This window comes from Rhinopithecus roxellana, chromosome 11 (genome assembly GCF_007565055.1).
Source record: "Rhinopithecus roxellana isolate Shanxi Qingling chromosome 11, ASM756505v1, whole genome shotgun sequence".
Lineage (NCBI taxonomy): Eukaryota > Metazoa > Chordata > Mammalia > Primates > Cercopithecidae > Rhinopithecus > Rhinopithecus roxellana.
In genome coordinates, this window is record NC_044559.1 from 37,941,908 (window position 1) to 37,961,720 (window position 19,813).

Consider the following 19,813-nt stretch of genomic DNA (forward strand, 5'->3'; position numbering starts at 1 on the left):
TTCAAATAGGTAAAATTAGACTGTTCCACATATCTGATTATTTTTCCTGGCATCCTGACTTGTGGAGGCCTTAGCTTCCCTGAATGACTGATCCCAGTTCCAGCCAGACGTTACCACGAGGGAAACGGCTGCTGCAGGGCACCAAAAAGGACTCTGGTGACCACAGGCTCCACCCCTCTCTGGTGACAGTGCAGCCCCCTCAACATTCCACAATGGATTGACAGATCGAGGAGAATTTCTCTGACACCGGCCTTGGTGAATCATTATTAAAGGGACCCAAAACTGGAAAAATAAATCTCCCCACTCCCACTTTCGAGTAGGAAATCTTGGCAAAAGTTCAGCCATTACAATGTTGTCAATACTTACATGGAAGAACCTGACTGGAATGGTCCTCACCTGCCATCATTTCCCTGGGAGCAGTCAGCTGGCAGTGGCTTGTATCATGCATAATACTGGCCTTTCCCCCAGTTCATCATCTTCCTCTTAACCCTTTCTGCTAAGCCTCTGCCCAAAGTCCATGATGCATCATCAAATGTTCCAGAATGAATGAGTGTAAATAAAATTGAACAGAACATCTGTATGGCGGCCGGACGCGGTGGCTCAAGCCTGTAATCCCAGCACTTTGGGAGGCCGAGACGGGCGGATCACGAGGTCAGGAGATCGAGACCATCCTGGCTAACACGGTGAAACCCCGTCTCTAATAAAAAATACAAAAAACTAGCCGGGCGAGGTGGCGGGCGCCTGTAGTCCCAGCTACTCGGGAGGCTGAGACAGGAGAATGGCGGGAACCCGGGAGGCGGAGCTTGCAGTGAGCTGAGATCCGGCCACTGCACTCCAGCCTGGGCAACAGAGCAAGACTCCGTCTCAAAAAAAAAAAAAAAAAAGAACATCTGTATGGCACAATTAACATATAACCAAATACAGGCCCAGTTGTAAATGGTTCTGGTATCCTTTCTGATGGTGATGTGACACCTTTGGACTAGTACTGAAGATGATCTCCTTCAACTCATGTAATATATAAAAGCTGGCACCATTGGATTAGACCGTAAACTTTATTGTTACTTTTTTTTTTTTTAATAGGTTTCAATGAAGAACGCACTTTTTTTTACTTTAATGAGGAAGCTGAAAAGGCTGCAGAGGCACTTGAGGCTGCTGCGGCTAGAGAGCCGCTGGCACCCACCTTCCCCACACAAGGTGTAGAGGAATCAGCTGAAATAGGAGCATCCTCTGGATAGGGCTGTACACACCCCAGGTTCCAGCCACACCGTCACTATTAGTAGACCGGGAGGTCTGATGTATGGCATTGTGTCTCCACATCGAGTTTCCTCTTCAACTTCACCAACTCCTGTGGTTTTTATTCTAATTCCACTGTTTGGTAAATTACATATATGGTGTTCTTGCTTGAAATTCTATCTGTGAACTTTGTTTTGCAGCCACCACACTTCCGTGCAGATTTTGCCTTTTAGCTCGCCTGTCCGTTTTTCAGGGGCACGCTCCAGTAAAAGAGGCCAATATTTTTGTTGTCAAGTCTGCACTCAATCAAACACCCCATCCTTTACCAATCAGAACATCTCTGAGAACAAAAACCTAATGACCCTAGAAGCTCTCTGTGCTGGGAACAGATGTCCGTCTTCTGTGTTTACTCTACATGTCTGTCCTGAAAAGCACCGACACATTTTTGTAGCCAAACCTCACGCAGAAGTGTGAGAGCGTCACTATTTTTTGTAACAGCCAAACAGTTTCATCTCACTTTCCTACCCTTAATTCCCTTTTCCCTAATTCCCTCTTCTTTTTAAATTTTAGTTTTTCTTGTATTATTTTTATCTTTGTGAGTCTTCTTAGATCCTTTTTGGAGTAAGAATGAGTATAAATGAATAAGCACATCAGTAAATGAATAAATATTCTCAAGGTTATTAAATGCCCAGTTATTTATACTACAGCATTTAAAAAGCAATCTGCAAGTGATAAAAAAAATGATGTGACATATCCGTTCCCTGAACTGCCTCTTTTGTAAGCCAGTGTTGGGATTATAGCAGAGGAGTAGCAGAAATAAACAATAGTCAGACACAAACATATAGATAGAATAATATCCAACCACTTTATATGATTTAGGGTCTCTTGTTAAAAGGGTTACCATTTACTTCTCCTAAAAATTATATAAATTGCTATGTACTGACCTATAGGGGAGTTGGCTAAGTTTAGACTTCTGATAAATTCTATAATTTTTACTAAACACACTGAAGATCTCTCCTTTTAAAGAGTACTAACAAGGGACCTTAATTTCCTCATAACGAAGCCAACTCCTTATTCTCAAAGAGAATCTGGCTCAGTCGCAGATTCTCTCAGAGCAAGGGGCAGGAGACTTGGTTGGTGTCACTCTAAGTTGGAAGAACTGTGTCATGGTTTGTGGCTGCTACTGCCTCTCCTGATGCTTAGTAACAAACAACGGGTAGGAGAAACTGGAAGGAAAATTCATTTTAAAAGCAGAACAAACATGACTGGGTGTTCACATACCCTTTGAAAAATACACACACACATACACACACACACACACACACACCATGAGAATATGCCCTGGAACAGTGATACAAATTATAATTAAATTACTAAAACCAGAGCAAAAATGTACAATGAATAACAAAATAACTAAATGAAATTAACCAGAGGTGATTTATTACCGTAACCAGGTCAGCAGTGTAACTTCAACACAGAGCAGTTTACTCACCTATCCTCGAGACTGCGCTCACCAATGGATAATTAGCCTTTTAATTTAAATTTCTTAGGGTGCTAGGCACTCTATTTATGCTGTCTCTGTGTTATATAACATATAATATGAAATATATTTATATAATCGTATATATAATATTATCTGTGAAAGAAATGAAAGAAACAGTCATATCCCAAATTAAAAATGACTGTGGGATGGGGAAATGTCAGTGCTTGGAAGAGAAACTTCAAACCACTCCAATCCTTATGCAGGGACTGCTTGATGAGTCTCCGAAGGTCGGTGATAATGACAGATAGTTATCCATTCTCAACAACTTCTTGGTATATAAGCTAATGTTGTTCCACAACGCCACAACAAATGTAACTAAACATGTAGAGTATGCATTTAGAAAAATAATCCAGACTTTAAGGCTGTGATACAGACTCTCATTTACTGAACACACAACCAAAAAATGGTCTGGAAAGACAATTAACAATAATTGTTACCTGTACTGCTCCATTTCCAGCAGTTTACCATTAACAAAGAAGGTAAGGAAGGAGCAATTATTGGTGAGTAGTTAGAGCCAAAGTGTCCATCCTCCTTACTCAGGGCAAACTAGGCTGGACGCTAATAGCCCTGTTGGTGCCTGGCAGTCAGAACTTCCATGGGACTGTTCAGCTGCTGAAACTACTGTGGGTGAGGACTGTGTTTGAGACCAGCTCAGATACAAAAGGGTACAAGTGCTTTAATTAAAATCTTATTCTTCCAGAAAAAAAGAGACATTTTCTTTTTATTTAACAGCAATGGCACAAAGTACCTCTACCTCTTTGCCTCACTCGGGCTATAAAATGCATCAACATTAGATTAAAAAAAAAAAATCCTCTATAGCACACAAGACTTAATTTATCTTTCCCAAACAGAAGGAAACATAAATAACCTTTTAGAAAAATCAAACACATAAAGATGCGGTCTCTTCCAACTTAAAATCGTGTAAGCAGGATGTATGTAAGTTTTGTGTGTACAATAGCTATGAACATACCTTGCCGATACAAGCATAGTTCTCCTCTGTCTTCCTATTTGGGATCCCTTGCTTTGGTTGATAATGTCACCCCAGCCAGGGGCAAAACCCCCTCAAAACCAAAGTGAAAAGGGAAAAACTGTAGGCAGAAAAAGGTGAGTGGATATCTTACGTCAAATACCTTTATGTCAAATTAATTTAAAGTGCTTTGTAATCACAGTGAGAGAAAGTAAGCAGCTTAAAAAAGGCATGAACACTTTCAAAATACCTGTTACTAATTGTTCCCTAGTCCAGCTAACACATTTCACCCAAAGGGCAACTTCTAACTCTAGAAAGGAGGGTGTTTTGATAACCATATTATTCTGTTGATGGTGTGATGAAATATGGAAAGACAGTATATATATTTTTATATTCCTAAATGTGTGTGAGGTGCATCCTGGCAGACAGATCACAGATGGAAGAAGGAAGACAGCACAAAGAAACATGAAAGAAAACTCAATAAACAATCTTAGGGACTATTAAAAATTACTAAAGTTGTCAAATCATATACAATTTTCTATTAAAGAATGTCAAGCTTGGGGAACTAAACCAGAAATGTTAATAATAACCACAACTGACCCTCAATGGGAAAAACTATTGGTGCCTTTTTAATAAGTTGTGGTGAGGAGAGTTCAAATTACAGGACATAAGAGAATTTGTTTCATGAATTAATGCAGTCTGTAGTTAGCATATCATATAGCAGTATTATCCAGTTGAAAAAGATTACATTTTACAGTTGAAAAACATTACATTTTAATTCCCCATGAGTAAAGTGATAAGTAACTGTAAAATCATCATTGGGAGAACATGGAAACAGTCAAGCATAACGAACTTACAGAAAGATAATTATCTCCAAATTTAGGAAGTACATGTACCTGCCTACCCACCTCTTCAAGCCTATGCTTACCACACGTGCAAAAATACAATACAATACAACTACTGCAATTATTACTATCATTTTCTTTTGCGCTTAGGTGAAAAACACCTGACAGCTACATGCTGAGCCATGCTAACAAAACTAAACCTTTCACTTCCTTTAACAGTAAAATTACCATTACTGAATCATTGTCATAAAAAGTGCATTCAAGTACATTACCACTTATTTTAAATAAACACCAATTTTGAAACAATCAACTTTGAAAAGCTGCATAAGTTTTTTTTTTTTAATCCCTGATTACATTTCTATTTATTCACTGTGGTAGCCTGAAACATTGTATTTTTAGAGACTAACTACTGCTTAATTTCTTTTTTAAAAAAACAACAACAAACCTGTGTAATATAGAACAGCAGTGAAGCAAGAAAAATGTGTGCTTGTCACTTATCTTCACTGTACTGTACATAAGAACTCTGATAAAATATGGTACTTGTGCCACATTAGTATATGGGAAAACATAATTAACTCATAGCACAGAGCACATGGTTTACCAACATATTACTGTAAAATTCAAGGTTTGGACTTTCACCTCAGTCTGTATTCAGGCTACCAGAGCATCCCCACGGAGGTCCTTGGGAGGCTTTGGACACAATCAATAGCATGTATTTTTTCATCCAATAGTTAACAATGTATGTAATTAAGACTGACTATGGGACTACGAGTTTGATGCCAGCTCCTGAGTTTTAAGTTTATCTCAGTCTACCGTAGAAAACAACTTGTATGCCACAGTACCCAACAATTTCCACGCTGCTGCAGTTTCTCCATCAAGAGGATCAGATCCAAACCAGAAGCTTCTTTGGGGGCTTTAAAAATCACATTAAGTTGATCCGTTTTGTTTATCCAATTATTTACAAGCACCTCAAACTTTCAGCATTCCATTTGAGGAGTGGTATGCACATTTCCTAAAAAGGTATCAACATCTGCATTTTTTTGTAACCTTCTAAAAGAAGTCATACTTAATACAGTAACTAGGAAAAAAAATATCATCCTTATAAAGATCAAATAACCAAAACCTAATAGGAATGTGTGTTTTGCTAAACAGCTTACTTACGTTTATAGTTGCTACCTACAAAAGTAACACCAGAAAAAAACCTGTATTCTGAATACAGTGACCAGAGCAGAATGTCTACAGCCCTTGCCAATATACCAACACTCATCACGTGCTTATTGAAAAGGACTTCCAAACATGTCAGGCTTCTGGTTTCCGGATCAGCAGTTGGAGCTGTCTGTCTCTCTCACGTTTTCAATGCTGTCTTCTTTGTTTTCTGGTTGGACTTTGCCTTCATCCTCCTTGTGTTGAGTTGGATCTTTTTCAGCAATCTGGTCTTTGGTTTGGGGTTCATGTGTAGAAACAGGATCTAAAACTACAACTGGTTCGACTTGTTTTTCACCGTCAATGTATTTTTTCCTGCATCCAGTGCTACTGGGAGGCCTATGAGATGAAGAGTTAGACAAAAAAAAAGTAAAAAGCAGAGAGAAAATAGTTGTCTCTGATATTCTGGATTCAGATCAACATAAAACCCAAAATGTTCTAAGTCTAGTCAACATGCATGTAGTAGTCTTTGAGATGCCAGCCATTTAAAAGAAACAGTGAAGCTATCGGATTACACAGCTGATACTAGGAGCACAAGGCCAGAAGAAAGAAGGCAGAGAAAGAGCGATTAACTACACAAGTGTTAAAAAGCCAAATGCACCTACCTGCTTAATTCCATTCTCTTCTCAGGAAGCGTAAAGCTCATGGACAAACTGTGAACCTCTCACGGCCTGCTGCCCAGACTCCGACCCGCCCTCACTTAGCTGGATGGAACCAGTTAACTCCCTTCCCTCCTGCGTGTCCCTGGGTACGGCTGGTTGCAAGGTAGCCCTGAGGAGCCAGCATGGACAAGGGGAGTAATCACCCCTCATCACTGATGGAAAGGTGAGAGGCATGCCGGCTGCTGCTATCACCAAACAGAGGAGACCTGCTCAGACTTCAGGAGAGGGTGGTGGTAGGACCAAGGGCAGAGAGAGAGTCAGAGTAGAAGCTAAAATGCTAAGTTACCATTCATGTTTTTAAAAGGAGAATCAGGTTTCTTGAGAAATTTCTTACGGAATTTCAGAGGCAGTTTTCCACAGACTCCTCCTCTCATCTCTTCTGCTGCAAGAAGCTATGGCTCCTCAGGCTGAATGGGTGCGGATTTCCTTATGGAAACAGTTATCTCTGAAACACCCAAAGGTTCAGGCTGCTGAGCTGCTGCCTGAAGATGGAGGCAGCTGCAGTGGGCAGGGCTGGGGCTTTCGGACTTTTCTGGTCTTTCTGGAAAATGCTAGGATCTGGCCTTGTTGTCCCTGAGAACTGGTTGTTAACCATGACCTGGCACACCATCCCACCTCTTGGTGTTCCACCAGGTGCCGGTGAGCTGCTAGCCAGTGCCTGCCCACTGCTCTACCAGCCCCTCACCAGGAGTTGATTTCTACTATTCTCTAACCCGTTCACCAGGTCAGAGCTGGCAGGAGACACTCTTTTACCACCTAATACCTCTCTCTTGTTGGTTTTACCACAATTGTTTCCTGTCTGTCTCTTTCAATAGCATGTAAACATCTACGAGGCAGGGACTGTTTAACTTTACTCACAATTCTATCCCCAGCACCTAGCACAGAGGCATTTGTGGAATAAACGAATGGCAAATACTAATAAACTGAAAGGTTCAGAATTAAGGGGGAGAAATCAAGGTTTGGGTGTGAGTAGGTCTGGATGTCTCTCTTGCAACAAAAACAACAGAACAAATGATCAATTACTAAGTGAAAGTAACCTGCATGACCCAGTAATGGGCACAAAACCTCAAACCCAAAGACCACACTGTTTTTTTTCACTTTCTGACCAGTACTGTAAGATCAGTCCAAATGTTTAAAAACCACTCCCTCTGGCTATCAGGTTATATTACCTATGTGTGGCTCGGTCATCATCCTAAGTGGCAAACACTGTCTTCCTTGGAGGTGGTAAAAACAAAAATAAGCAGGAGCCTGGGTACAGGCTGTGCTGCAGTGAGGACAGATTCCTTTATTTTTGCCTGATTATGGCACCATGACATTGTCCATCTACCTCGGCCAAGGAACTACTTCTCCAGACATCTGCCGCTCTGCTTTGGGAATCAGAATGGGCTGTAGTTTCTCCAGTGGTACCTATTTTGACTCTCTCTGACCCACACAATATTTAAAAGCCTGTAATCAGAGAAGTAGAACAACTATGAGCAGTACTAAGGATTGATCAGAGGAATTAGACCTTAGGGAGTGGAAGGCACTAGTCATGCAGTCTATGTAAATCTGCTGCCTCTGCGTCTGACACTGGGCCTGCAGTCAGCTATTCTGACAGTTGGGAGAGAAGGTGGCTGTAAAGTGACAGAGACTGAGGACAAACTAGAGCTGTACCTATCTCTCCATGTCTCACAAGCACCAATCTTGATGATGCAAGACAATCTGTAGGATAAGCAGGAGCCTTCCCCAAGGAGCTGCACATGCACCTGTCCCAGGATTTGGAAAAGCTGGAGGAAGAGATGTGGGGAGCTGGAGAAACTGTGGGCCAGTCACTGCCACGTGCCAGTTAGGTGAGTCAGGACATCAGGAATGTCATGCACAAGCTATAACAGAGCCTGCCCTACACGGACCCTCCGAGGGTTAAAAAAAGTTTTTTTTAAGACAACTACTTCACTTCTGCCTTCTAAATCTCATGCAGATTTATCTGTGGGCAATTCTAAACTGAAAACAAATGAGTGAGGGGATTCTAGGAAATAAAGCTGCAGCCCAGCTAAGGTTCCAGGGAAAGTTCCATCCAAGTCTGCAGGTCGAGTCACCAGTATGATGGCTTCACCATCTTGGGCCTGGGCCCACTCTTACATAAGCCAGCCAATCTGCTTTCAGCATGCAAAGGAGGTAGTATTTCTCTCATTTAGGTGAGCAACTTCCATCAACCCATACTAACCTTCATCACTTCTGTAGAACTACCATGGATGTTTCCATGCTCGTGTGTGTCTGCAGGTGAAGGGGTGGTGCACAGATCCTAGAAAAAGCTTTCTTCATCAGCTCAGGGCTAAAAATTTCCAGGAAGTGCTGTCTGGGCTCCACAGCAGCAATGCATGGATGTTGATTGAACTGAAAACTCATAAACCTAGTATTGTCAGGCTGAAATTGCCCTAGAATTGTCTCAGTCCAAAGAATGATTTCCCTGCCCTGAAGCAAGCTTCTTGACTGCAGATTAATCTATTATTAAGTCACTTATAGGCTACAATTTGAGGACCCCTTTGTTATCACTGAACTAGGTGCAGTGGGCATTTTCTGAAGCTAGGCATGGAGGGAGAGTGACTGGTTTCTCAAGGATAATGACCACTGCCTTTGAATCCCAATGGAAGGTGGAAAGGGACCAGGGCAATCGTCTAGTCTGACCTGTCCTTTTACAGATGAGGATGATGGGGCTTGAACTCTTGTTCTGAGTCTGCCACATGACTCATCAGTGGCAGACTCAGAACAAGAGTCAGAAGTTCCTGTCTCTGTGTTTCTGCCTTTTCCATGACAGCATGCTGTTTGTCAAAGGCATCTTCTCCTAGAAACAGGAGGCTACAGGCTAGTTTTTGGCATGTTTACTGATTTCATTCTTTCTGAATCCCTGTTTCCATCTCTATCTTCCAGATCTGTAAATAAAAAGTCTACCCCTTCAAGCTATCCCTCCTTTTTAATATTTCCCCTGTGGTTTGTAGCTCCTTCTGGCTTGACATCACTAGGTCCACTCCTGGCTCCCACCGGCAGCTGCCCAAGACTCCTGGAATGAGAGGCTTTTCCTTCTCCTAGGCCTCATTCTACCTTCATTCCTATTGTATGGGAAAGGCCCCAGAGCCGCATCAGTGATGGTGCCAAGAACCCAAGTTCTCACTCTAGTAGTCATGGTGGCAGGTTCTAGAGGGTTAAATATGAAGCTTCTCCCCAAGGGAGAAATCCCAGAAGCTCAAATGCAACACTTCAATAGGAGTTGTAATATACTGTCATTCTGTTCAGGTTTTCTACTTTAATGCAACATCTAAGGACTAAGACCACAATAAGGAATTAAAAGTCCGTACTTATAAAAATTAATGGCAACCTGTCTCCTGCATGCCGCAAAATCTGCAAGTAAAAACTTAAATTTCACAAGTATCACTTATAAAGTGAAACTAAAATCGTGGGATACTTGGGCTGACAGGGATCACCATGGTGAGCTAGTCTAACCTCTTCATTTGTCAGATGAAGCGGCCAGGGAAGAGTGAGGTTAAATCAGCATACAACTTGTTAATAGCAGATACAGGACTAAACTAATGGAATCTTGATTTCCTGTCCAATATTCCCCCCCACCCTTTTTTTTTTGAGATGGAGTCTCACTGTCGCCCAGGCTGGAGTGCAGTGGCGCGATCTCAGCTCACTGCAAGCTCCGCCTCCCGGGTTCATGCCATTCTCCTGCCTCAGCCTCCCATTTCTTACCATAACATACTGGTAGTCATTTATGATCCATTCATATAGGTATTTTTCATGGGTCATATTAGACTATGTACTCAAAGGCTATTTCAAGACAAAACCAAAAACCAAAAAGCAAGATAAAAGCTAGGAGAAATACACGAATCTATGCCACTCTATGAAGCCTGGTGCCCAAGTACAACTTGGGTGACCTTTTAGAAAGCAGCTACTGTGCCCCTACTGCAAGAGAGCCTAAATATGGCGCCTGAGCAGGTGGGGCAACTTACTAGTAAAAGGAAAGACCTGACTCCAAACCGTACTGGTACCGGAAGAATCAGAACGATGGCAATGGCCATGCCAACACTGAACTTTATATAGGGACTCAGTGATTTCTCAGACTGTGTTACAAGAGACGAAAGTGCAGCATTCTAATTTTTAAAAAGCACATCATTGTTTGCATTCAATGAAATTCCTTTCAAAATCAACTTTCCACGTTCCAATTATATTCAACAACATTCTAGCTAACATTTCGGCTGCAATTCAAATTAACTAATGCCCAAAAGAGCCCTAATCGACGTGGTTCTAAGCTCAGTTGAATACAATCAAAGCTCATGAAATGAAGGGGGAAATGCTTATTTCATGCAAATTCTGCATATCACTCAAGCTTAATTTTACTGATAATATAAAGGTGGGACATTTTGAACATTACAGTGAATGAACTTTTAAGCGGTGAGAGTTATTTTATAAAATGCTACCTCTGAAAAGCTGATTGCCAAACAGTATAAAAATGGTTTGAGGCATAAATGCCAAGTTCATTTCTATTTCACTTCTGAGGTAACTATCTTTCAAATCGCAACAGCTGGACTATTTAACACAATCTGGTGAATCAAAGTATAGTTCTTCTCTGGTCTCCCAGTGGGATGTCTGCATTAGTCGGTGGCAGCCATCCAACAAATGACGCACAGCCGGACGGTCTGAACTCTGTCTCATTTACAATAAAAATGGATAAAACTGCAATCATATTTACCACCTTCAAGGACAGAAAACGGAAAGATTTAAATTTGTCTTTATAAAGTCGTTTCCTGGAAAAACTCCAAAGAGGAAGTCGCTTTTATATTTTCTCTGGTGTAAAAATAAGCATTCTTATTTTTTTCCAAGCCCTTTATACAGTTACTGCAGTGAACAGTAGTGGCATTACAGCAGAGGTAGTTTTGATTGTTTCTTTTGGAAACCCTATTTTTCAGGAGATTTTAATAAACTTATCCAAAACTTCACAAAATAAAGTTTCAAACCTAAGGTGAAACTTTCTAAATTACTACCGATTCCAGCAGTATTTTTAAATATAATAAAGGCAGAACAAAGCTCAGTTCTTTTTTGCTTTGGGTACTTTTTCCAAACTTCATTTTAGCTCAAAGAATGTATTAGTTTGTCAATTTGGGTCCACTTCTATTTGTGGAAAAAGTAGATTTAATTATTAACATTGTTAAACTACAGAATACTGCTGTGTTTGAAAATTGACATCAGCCTCTATATGCTGATTTGCTCTCAAGATGAACAAGAATTCCTTTTTAACGTAAGTAACAGTGGCTGGGCAAAGATCTGTGTCTATGCTCAGCAATATTTTTTTTAGCTGAGTAACTGCAGCACAGGCATCCCAGTACACAGCTTACCTCCCAGACCGCAATGCAATGCTAGGGAGCCTTGTACCTTGTAGGAATATTATCCTATTCCTCTAGTGTAGGCTGGACTGCACACATTTACAGAATCTAAAATACACTGGCACAACGAGGTTCAGGAATCTGGACTATTCTCACAGCAAAAGCAACACTGACAATGAGTGAACTATGATTTCAGCTCAGCCAAAGATTCTGAAATGTGGGTGATCCTTTCCTTAGGCTTCGTTTTTTTTCTGCACAACATTAAGTCATCATGGAAAATCCACTCAGATTCCAGCTAATAAAAGCCATGTTATTTACAAGAAATATTTTAAGAGACATAAAGTCTTCCACAAAATTCACCATATATAACATTTGCTCCTTAAAAACAGCTGCCATGCACAAAATACTTGCATTTTCATTCTATGTTTTCAGGAAAATATTTTTTAAATGTAATAGTTTTTCTTTCTGTTTACTATGTATTTTTAAAACTCTCTTTTAAGATCGGAAATCACAAATTACTTTTCATAGAGCTATATAATAAAGAATACTGCAAATGAAATGTGTTTATTGGGTTTCAGAAACTGGGTCAGTTTATTCTGAGATCTGACATTGCAGTTGAGCTTTAGCTTCTTCTATTTGAATAAAAAACCTCCCCTCTACTCCACTATACACAAATAAAAGGAAATATAAACACTGTAGAGACTATTGAAAAATGGTTAAGAAAACCACAGTGTACCAAAAGCAATTTGGTTCTCTATGCAGAAATGATATATTTTATACAAAGTCTCTTAAAAATCATAGGTGCTTGCAACTGGAAGCAAATGTTAGAAGGCAATTAATTCTCTGAGAAAATTGAGAATTACTCAGCAGCATTTTAACAGTAATTTTGAGATTTACTCAACAGCAGTTTAACAGTCATTTTTACACTAGGTGTAATACATCCTCAACAATTAATCTGGAGGAAGTTGCTGTTTGCACAGCAACTCAGAACACTTGTAAGACAATCCTGACAGGCGGATCTTTCGGACAGTCCACAGGATAACTCCTTGGCAGCGGGGGGAGGAAAAAAAATGAAGTGAAGGGATCTCAACTTCCAGAACATCCAGTTGTTCTGCTAATTTTGTTGTTAAAACTTAATTGTCCATGTACAGGCGCACATGGAGAACCTTTGTAGCAGCGCTTTGCTGAACAGAGCTGTTTCCTGCAGTGTCAGTACACAATTCAGCAGTACTAAGATTACAGTTGAGAGCAGAGCAAATCCTTTAATTGTATAAGAGCATCAGATTAAGCAGTAACGTTCATGCAGTTCATTCTGCTAGCTGGTAGTCTCTTCTCAGAAACAAATGTTTACTAAGTACAGGGAAGGTGCCCTCCCTCCCCCTCCCTGATGGGCGCTCATGTGCGCACGCATACACGCGTGCACACACACACATACACGCACAAACGCATGCACACACACAAAAGAGAAAGAAAGAAAGCGGAGAAGCGGAGGTTATGAGGAAACGGTGGGGGAGGAGTATCAGCCAGGAAGAAAATCTACTCCTTTCCATCCCAGGACTGAAAGAACTTTCCCAGTCTCCATTTGAACAAAACGTGACCCCAAACCTCTCTTAAGGAATGGTTATATGGCCAATTATATTAATTTCCAGCTGAGATAATTAGTTTCAGAGAATAATTTTATGCCAAGTTTCCCTAAAGAAGTTAAGAATCTCAATTTTTATTTGCTAATGTATTTCAAAAGCTCATACTCTTTCATAGGATTACAGAAAGTAAACAAAATAAAATAAAATAGCTCAGATCATCTAGCTCCAGTAAATTAAAAAGCTGTACTTTCCTATTTCATTTTTCTACATTAGTATCACATTAGAAATACTGAATGAAGAGACTAGTTAGAGGTCAAACAATGATAAAAATCAATCTTACTTTTAATTCAAAACCTGAAAGGCAATTAGATTTTTTTTCTTTCATGGAAATGTTTGACTGGTCACACCAACCAAGAGACATCTAAAATTTATCTTTTATCAACTACCCTTTGGTTTCAGTTAATGGCCCAAACAAGGTGAACTCTTACAAAAATAAATCTGTGTGGGGCCAACAGTCACATGTATTTAGAGATACCACAGACATAGAAATTAAATGCAAATTAAAATAAAAATGGTTTCACTGGAAATGAACAATTTTCTATTGAAATTGAAGTCTTATAATTGCTACATGGGTTTTTGTTTTTTAAATTCTTCTAGGGCAGCATGCAACCTCTTTTAACTCCCCCAAGTGAAAAAGCAAACTAACTGCCTGTTTGGCAGTTACAAAGGAAATTTAAAAGAGCTTGATAAAGCTTACAGTTTTGAGGGGACCTGGGGTGAAGAGAAGCATGATAAATTAGAAAAATGTTAACTTGAAAAGTCTCTGGCAATTAATTGTGGCTTAAAAGGATCTTTGAGAATGACCAAGATGACACAGCTATGAAAGCACTGCAAACCACTGTTAAAATGGAACAGGAATTCCCTTGCAAAGGGGCTTTCCCTTTTGAAGTAAGATTTTATAGAAGTAACTAGATAAAATGAAAAATCATCTTTGAGGCTGACTGCCTTGTCTAATTGCAACTGTTAGTAGGATATCCACCTTCCTGAAAGTAATTAATTGAAAAAGTGTGAATATGGATGAAAAAGCTTAATTCAGACAAGCAGGGCCACTTTCAGATAAGATGGTTTCAGGAGAAAAGCAAGATGGCAAGAAAACATGATACTCTTAAGCTTCTGCCTGACTGTGATGCAGACACATTTGAAGATCTGCTCACCTCCTCCTCCATACTGAAGGCCCATGTGTCCCGCCTCTCTTTATAATAAAAATGTCCTAAAACATAATGACCAATGGATAAACACAAACTCAAAGGAGTTAACCAGTAATTGACCAAACATGAAGCTCTCTCAAAAAGGTATAGAATAAAGTGGATACAATAATAAAATGTATTTGGGGCTTTAGAATGTATGTTTTTTTTTTTTTTGAGACGGAGTCTCGCTCTGTCGCCCGGGCTGGAGTGCAGTGGCCGGATCTCAGCTCACTGCAAGCTCCGCCTCCCGGGTTTACGCCATTCTCCTGCCTCAGCCTCCCGAGTAGCTGGGACTACAGGCACCCGCCACCTCACCCGGCTAGTTTTTTTTTTTGTATTTTTTAGTAGAGACGGGGTTTCACCGTGTTAGCCAGGATGGTCTCGATCTCCTGACCTCGTGATCCGCCTGTCTCGGCCTCCCAAAGTGCTGGGATTACAGGCTTGAGCCACCGCGCCCGGCCAGAATGTATGTTTTTAAACTAGATTCACAGATAGTGATTCACCTTTATATTGTCATACTATCATTTAGTAAAAGCATTGTTCTAATTCAATGATTACGGTCAGAAATTTTCAAGGTATTTGACTTCTGGGAAAAAACTATTTCTCAGCATGGTTAAAATGTTCAATAAAATAAAAAAATGTGCAAATGGAACTTATGCTGAAGACTAAAGTAGCTTAAGGCTGGTATTCTGACAGGCTAATTTCTAAAATTTATTTTGAAGCATGGCCCTTTATTGGACATTTGGCATGAAAAAGACTGAAATAATTTCTTTCCAAGTCTTCTTTAAGACTTTTTGCTAATTCAGATAGGCTCTCCTTTTCAGAACTCTATTTTACTGGGTAACACTTTCCTCCCTTGACAAGTGATCTTTAAATTGCTTAGGTTAGCCTTAGAGAATGAGAAAAGGAAGACATGAAACTCCCTGTAAGTATGTAGGGTCTAAGGAACGGGATGTGAGTATCTTAGGGTCAATGAAGCAACTTAACTGCAGAATCATCACCTCCTATAGAAGAAATCTTATGGTCATTCTTTTCTTTCCCCTTCCTTAAGCTCTTAAGACACTAAACGCAGTACACCATAGTTCAAAAAGCACTGGCTTTGGAGATAAAGTTTAAAAGGTTCAAGTGCAATTTGAACTAAATGTCAACTAGAAGTGTAATTTTGGGCAAGTTGTTTACCTCACTGAGCCTCAGTTTTCTCATCTGTAAAATGGGAATAATGTCCAATCTATAAGTTTGGGAGAATTAAAATAATACACAAAAGCACCTGGCTTAATATGTGTTAGTGAAATACAGTGACAACAACACAAAAGCAAATTCCAAAACTCTCCATCCCCAAACTGGAAGCTGGTTCCATTACTGAGAGCCTCCATCTATAACTAACATATACATCCTGCCTACTATAATTTCAGCACATTTCCTCTTAGATGGATATTATTTTATTATGAATATATACTAATAAAGAGTAATAGAAGTATTAACTTAAAACATACACACACAGAATGGAAGTTTCTTGGCATTTCCCCCCAACATGCTTTTTCCTTTATTATACCTATATCAACCAAGAACATCAGACTTAGGCATTCTGTTGATAAGAGTTAACATGTTTCAGATATCTCACATAGGATTAAAATGGAAGGCAATCTGACCCACACTGACGTATACTGGATTTTCTTTTTCTTTTTCTTTTTTTGAGATGGAGTCTCGCCCTGTTGCCCAGGCTGGAGTGCAGTGGCGCGATCTCAGCTCACTGCAAGCTCCGCCTCCCGGGTTCACGCCATTCTCCCGCCTCAGCCTCCCGAGTAGCTGGGACAAGAGGCATGTGCCACCACGCCCGACTAATTTTTGTATTTTTAGTAGAGATAGGGTTTTGCCATGTTGGCCCAGCTGGTCTCAAACTCCTGACCTCGAGTGATCCGCCTGCCTCAACCTCCCAAAGTGCTGGGATTACAGGTGTAAGCCACCATGCCTGGCCTGTGATCAGGTACTTCTAACCTCTAAAAGCACTTGGGGCAATAGTGAAGGGCTGACCCCTGACAGTACTACTCTAAAAGATAACAGTCAGTCATTTTGATTTGGACTTGTCAGTTCTGAGGATGTATTTTAAAAATTAATTATTTTACATTTCTGGGTTTGTGTTTTTCTATAAAAACTACAATGAGAGACATGTAACTAGGAAATATGTGCCTCTTACTCCTTATCCTAACTGTGAACAGCTTTACCAAGTGAACACATTTGCTAGGAATTACTGGGATTCGAAAGCTGAAAGGGACTCTGTACAGTACATAATCTACTTGCCTCGATTTTAGATTAGAAGAAACACAACAAAAAGAAAACAGAACACAGAGAGGTTAAACGACTTGTCCAAGTCATCTGGCCCAGTCAAAAACCCAGGGGGTCCAGTGTCTTAGCTTTGGTCCTTGATGATCCATTATCCCAGCATTATAATTGTAAGATAAGATAGGAAAGTAATTTATTGAAATGCTTTTCCTATATGATCTTACTTACTTGACAATCCTACAGGGCAGGCATTACTACCGTCAATTTACACACCAGGAAACTCAGTCATAGATTACGTAACTTTCCCAGGGTCACAAATATCTAAACAGCAGACCCAGGATCTGAACCCTACTCTGTCTGATTTTAGAGTTCGAGTCTTGGAAATAACTGGATGCTGCTTTCCACCCTGTGCATATGTGGACAGGCACTGGCTTAGAAAATGAATTACATTGTTTCCTTGTTACTCCTTGTCCTGTCTACAGGCTTTTATTGATTAAAATACAAATCATTGTTTTTCTGACCCTGGGCAACACTTAATTATTCTATGGCCAGGTATTATAGCTGTCTGAAAGTAAAAGAGTTTCTTTTAAAAATTCTGTAATTTAGGCCAGGCGTGGTGGCTCACGCCTGTAATCCCAGCACTTTGGGAGGTCAAGGGGCGTGGATCACCTGAGGTCAGGAGTTCTAGATCAGCCTGACCAACATGGTAAAACCCTGCCTCTACCAAAACTACAAAAATTAGCTGGACATGGTGGCAGGCGCCTGTAATCCCAGCTACTCAGAAGGCTGAGCAGGAGAATCGCTTGAACTCGGGTGGCTGAGGTTGCAGTGAGCCAAGATCATGCCATTGCACTCCAGCCTGGGAGAAAGCAAGACTACATCTCAAAAAAAAAAAAAAAAAAAAAAAATTCTATAATTTAGAATTTTCTCTCTTTGATTCCCACCCATTCATTGGCCTGAATCAGTGAATAAAATATCTTACTATATTTTAACATTATCAGACTTAATCTTAATCAACAGAAAGAGCATGAAAGCAAAAATGAGGTTTGCACTTAATGTGCCTGGCCAGCCCTTTACCTCTTATAGCATAAAGGGACATGATGAGCATAATTCTGATCTAAATTATAACCAATTGGAATTCATAACATTCACATTCACTGTGAGATTTAAGATACTAGGATTAGATGGTATATACTTATTAGAAATAATTAACAGGACACATTTTGAAGCTATTATTAAAATAGAAACAGAATAAATTAGGCTTTCCCAAGCCCTGATTATCTTTTCCTTTCTTTTTCTTCTTTTCTCTTAAAAACAAAACAAAAAAAACCCCTTGCTTTGCATACGTTGGTGACAAGAACACTAATTTTAATTAATCCTTATAATTAAGCATTAGAAGTGTTTCTTGCCTTCTTATAGGTCCCTAGGAAATAAATCAGTATATCTTTGACTTTATAATTTACCAGAGAGGAGTTACTCAATTATATGGAATCTATACATATGTTGATTTTAGGAATTTATTAAAAGAAAAAAAACTTTCTAGGTATAGTGTGATGTTATTTAATTTTCTGGTTAAGTGAAGATCTTACGCAGAAAACATCTTTGTCTCTACCTTTACACTTAAAACATTTCTTGGCAGTTTTCAAAACTTTCCTGTCCCATCTGAGGCCAATCAAGTGAGCACAGCTGAATCTTTCTTTTACAACTGGGTATTCTGTTGTCTCTGGTAACTTAATCTGGAGTAGGTACAATGGCAAAAAAGATATGCAAGACTGAGCTGAATATAAATGGTTTCCAGGCATTTAAAAAATGTGTTAAAACCAAATAATTCAATCAAACAACCAACCAACAAAAACTTCTAATATCAAGCTCATGTGCCTATGTGACTGTCGAATAATGGGAGAATGCTGATTAAGTATTGTAGTTGATATTCTACTGCTTTATTCATACTGAAAATGTGCTCATTCATTCATTTATTCAAAAAGAATTTATTGAAAGCCTACCATATGGCAGGAATCGTTCCATGTGTGTAAGACACACCAATAGACAAAACAGGAAAAAATTCTTACCCTCATGGAGCTTACATTCCAGCGGGGGAGAGAAAAAATAAAACAATAAATATAATAAATAAAGTATATAGTAAGTTAGAAGGTGATAACTGCTCTAGGGAGAAATGACGTAGGATAAGGGGGAATCAGAGCTTAAGGGAAGAGGAGTTACAATTTTGAATAGGGTGGTCAGGGTAGGCCTCATTAAGAAGATAACATTTGAGCAACACATTCATGGAGGCGAGGGAGTAAGCCATGCAGCTCTTAGAGAAGACCACAACAGGCAGCAAAGGGCCTAGAGTGAAGTGGTACTGGGACGAAGAGGCCAAAGAGGAGGTGGAAGGGAAGTTACAGTGGCTGGGGCTGGCGTGTGTGTGTGAGAGAGAAAGAGAGAGAGAGCGCGCACATGCATACATATGTCGGGGCAGTAATGTCTGAATTAGAGCCGACTGTCATTGGCATCCTCCCTTGACCATGATTCAGGTCAAAAGCCAATAGTGCCACTCACCTGAAACACTAACGGTGGTGTTGCCACAGATCGAAACAGAAGTGTAACTACTAGAATGCAAAGACAGTTTTTAAAAGCAAAGGAAATAATTTACTTATTAATTGCTGACCCGACTTCAAAGTGCTTTGACAGGCCAAGTCTATAAAGTAAGACAATGTGGTTAGTATAATAGAGTACTTATTAGTCAAAGCCAGCCAGAAACAGCACTGAAAATAACCCTTCTCATTCCTGGAAGCTAGGCCAGTTTCAGGGGATTCTGACAAATGATACAAACTGTTAAAGCTTACATGTAACTACATTAAGTTAAACTTCTTTTAGTCATTAAAAGGTTTAAACA

General features: G+C 39.8%; 2 protein-coding genes across 3 annotated transcripts in view; one reads left to right on the top strand and one right to left on the bottom strand.

Annotated features, from left to right (window-relative positions):
* ENO4 (enolase 4) overlaps nucleotides 1–2,163 on the top strand; it is a 39,679-nt gene extending 37,516 nt beyond the window's left edge. The window contains exon 14 of the mRNA XM_010388891.2: nucleotides 1,081–2,163. Within this exon, the coding sequence (XP_010387193.1) occupies nucleotides 1,081–1,235 (155 nt within the window). The 3' untranslated portion in view covers nucleotides 1,236–2,163. The remainder of the gene's footprint in view (nucleotides 1–1,080) is intronic.
* Nucleotides 2,164–4,347: 2,184 nt separating this feature from the next.
* SHTN1 (shootin 1) overlaps nucleotides 4,348–19,813 on the bottom strand; it is a 121,791-nt gene continuing 106,325 nt past the window's right edge. For both annotated transcript variants that reach the window (XM_010388887.1, XM_010388890.2), the window contains one exon: nucleotides 4,348–6,130. In XM_010388887.1, coding sequence (XP_010387189.1) covers nucleotides 5,908–6,130 — 223 coding nt within the window. In that variant the 3' untranslated portion in view covers nucleotides 4,348–5,907. The remainder of the gene's footprint in view (nucleotides 6,131–19,813) is intronic.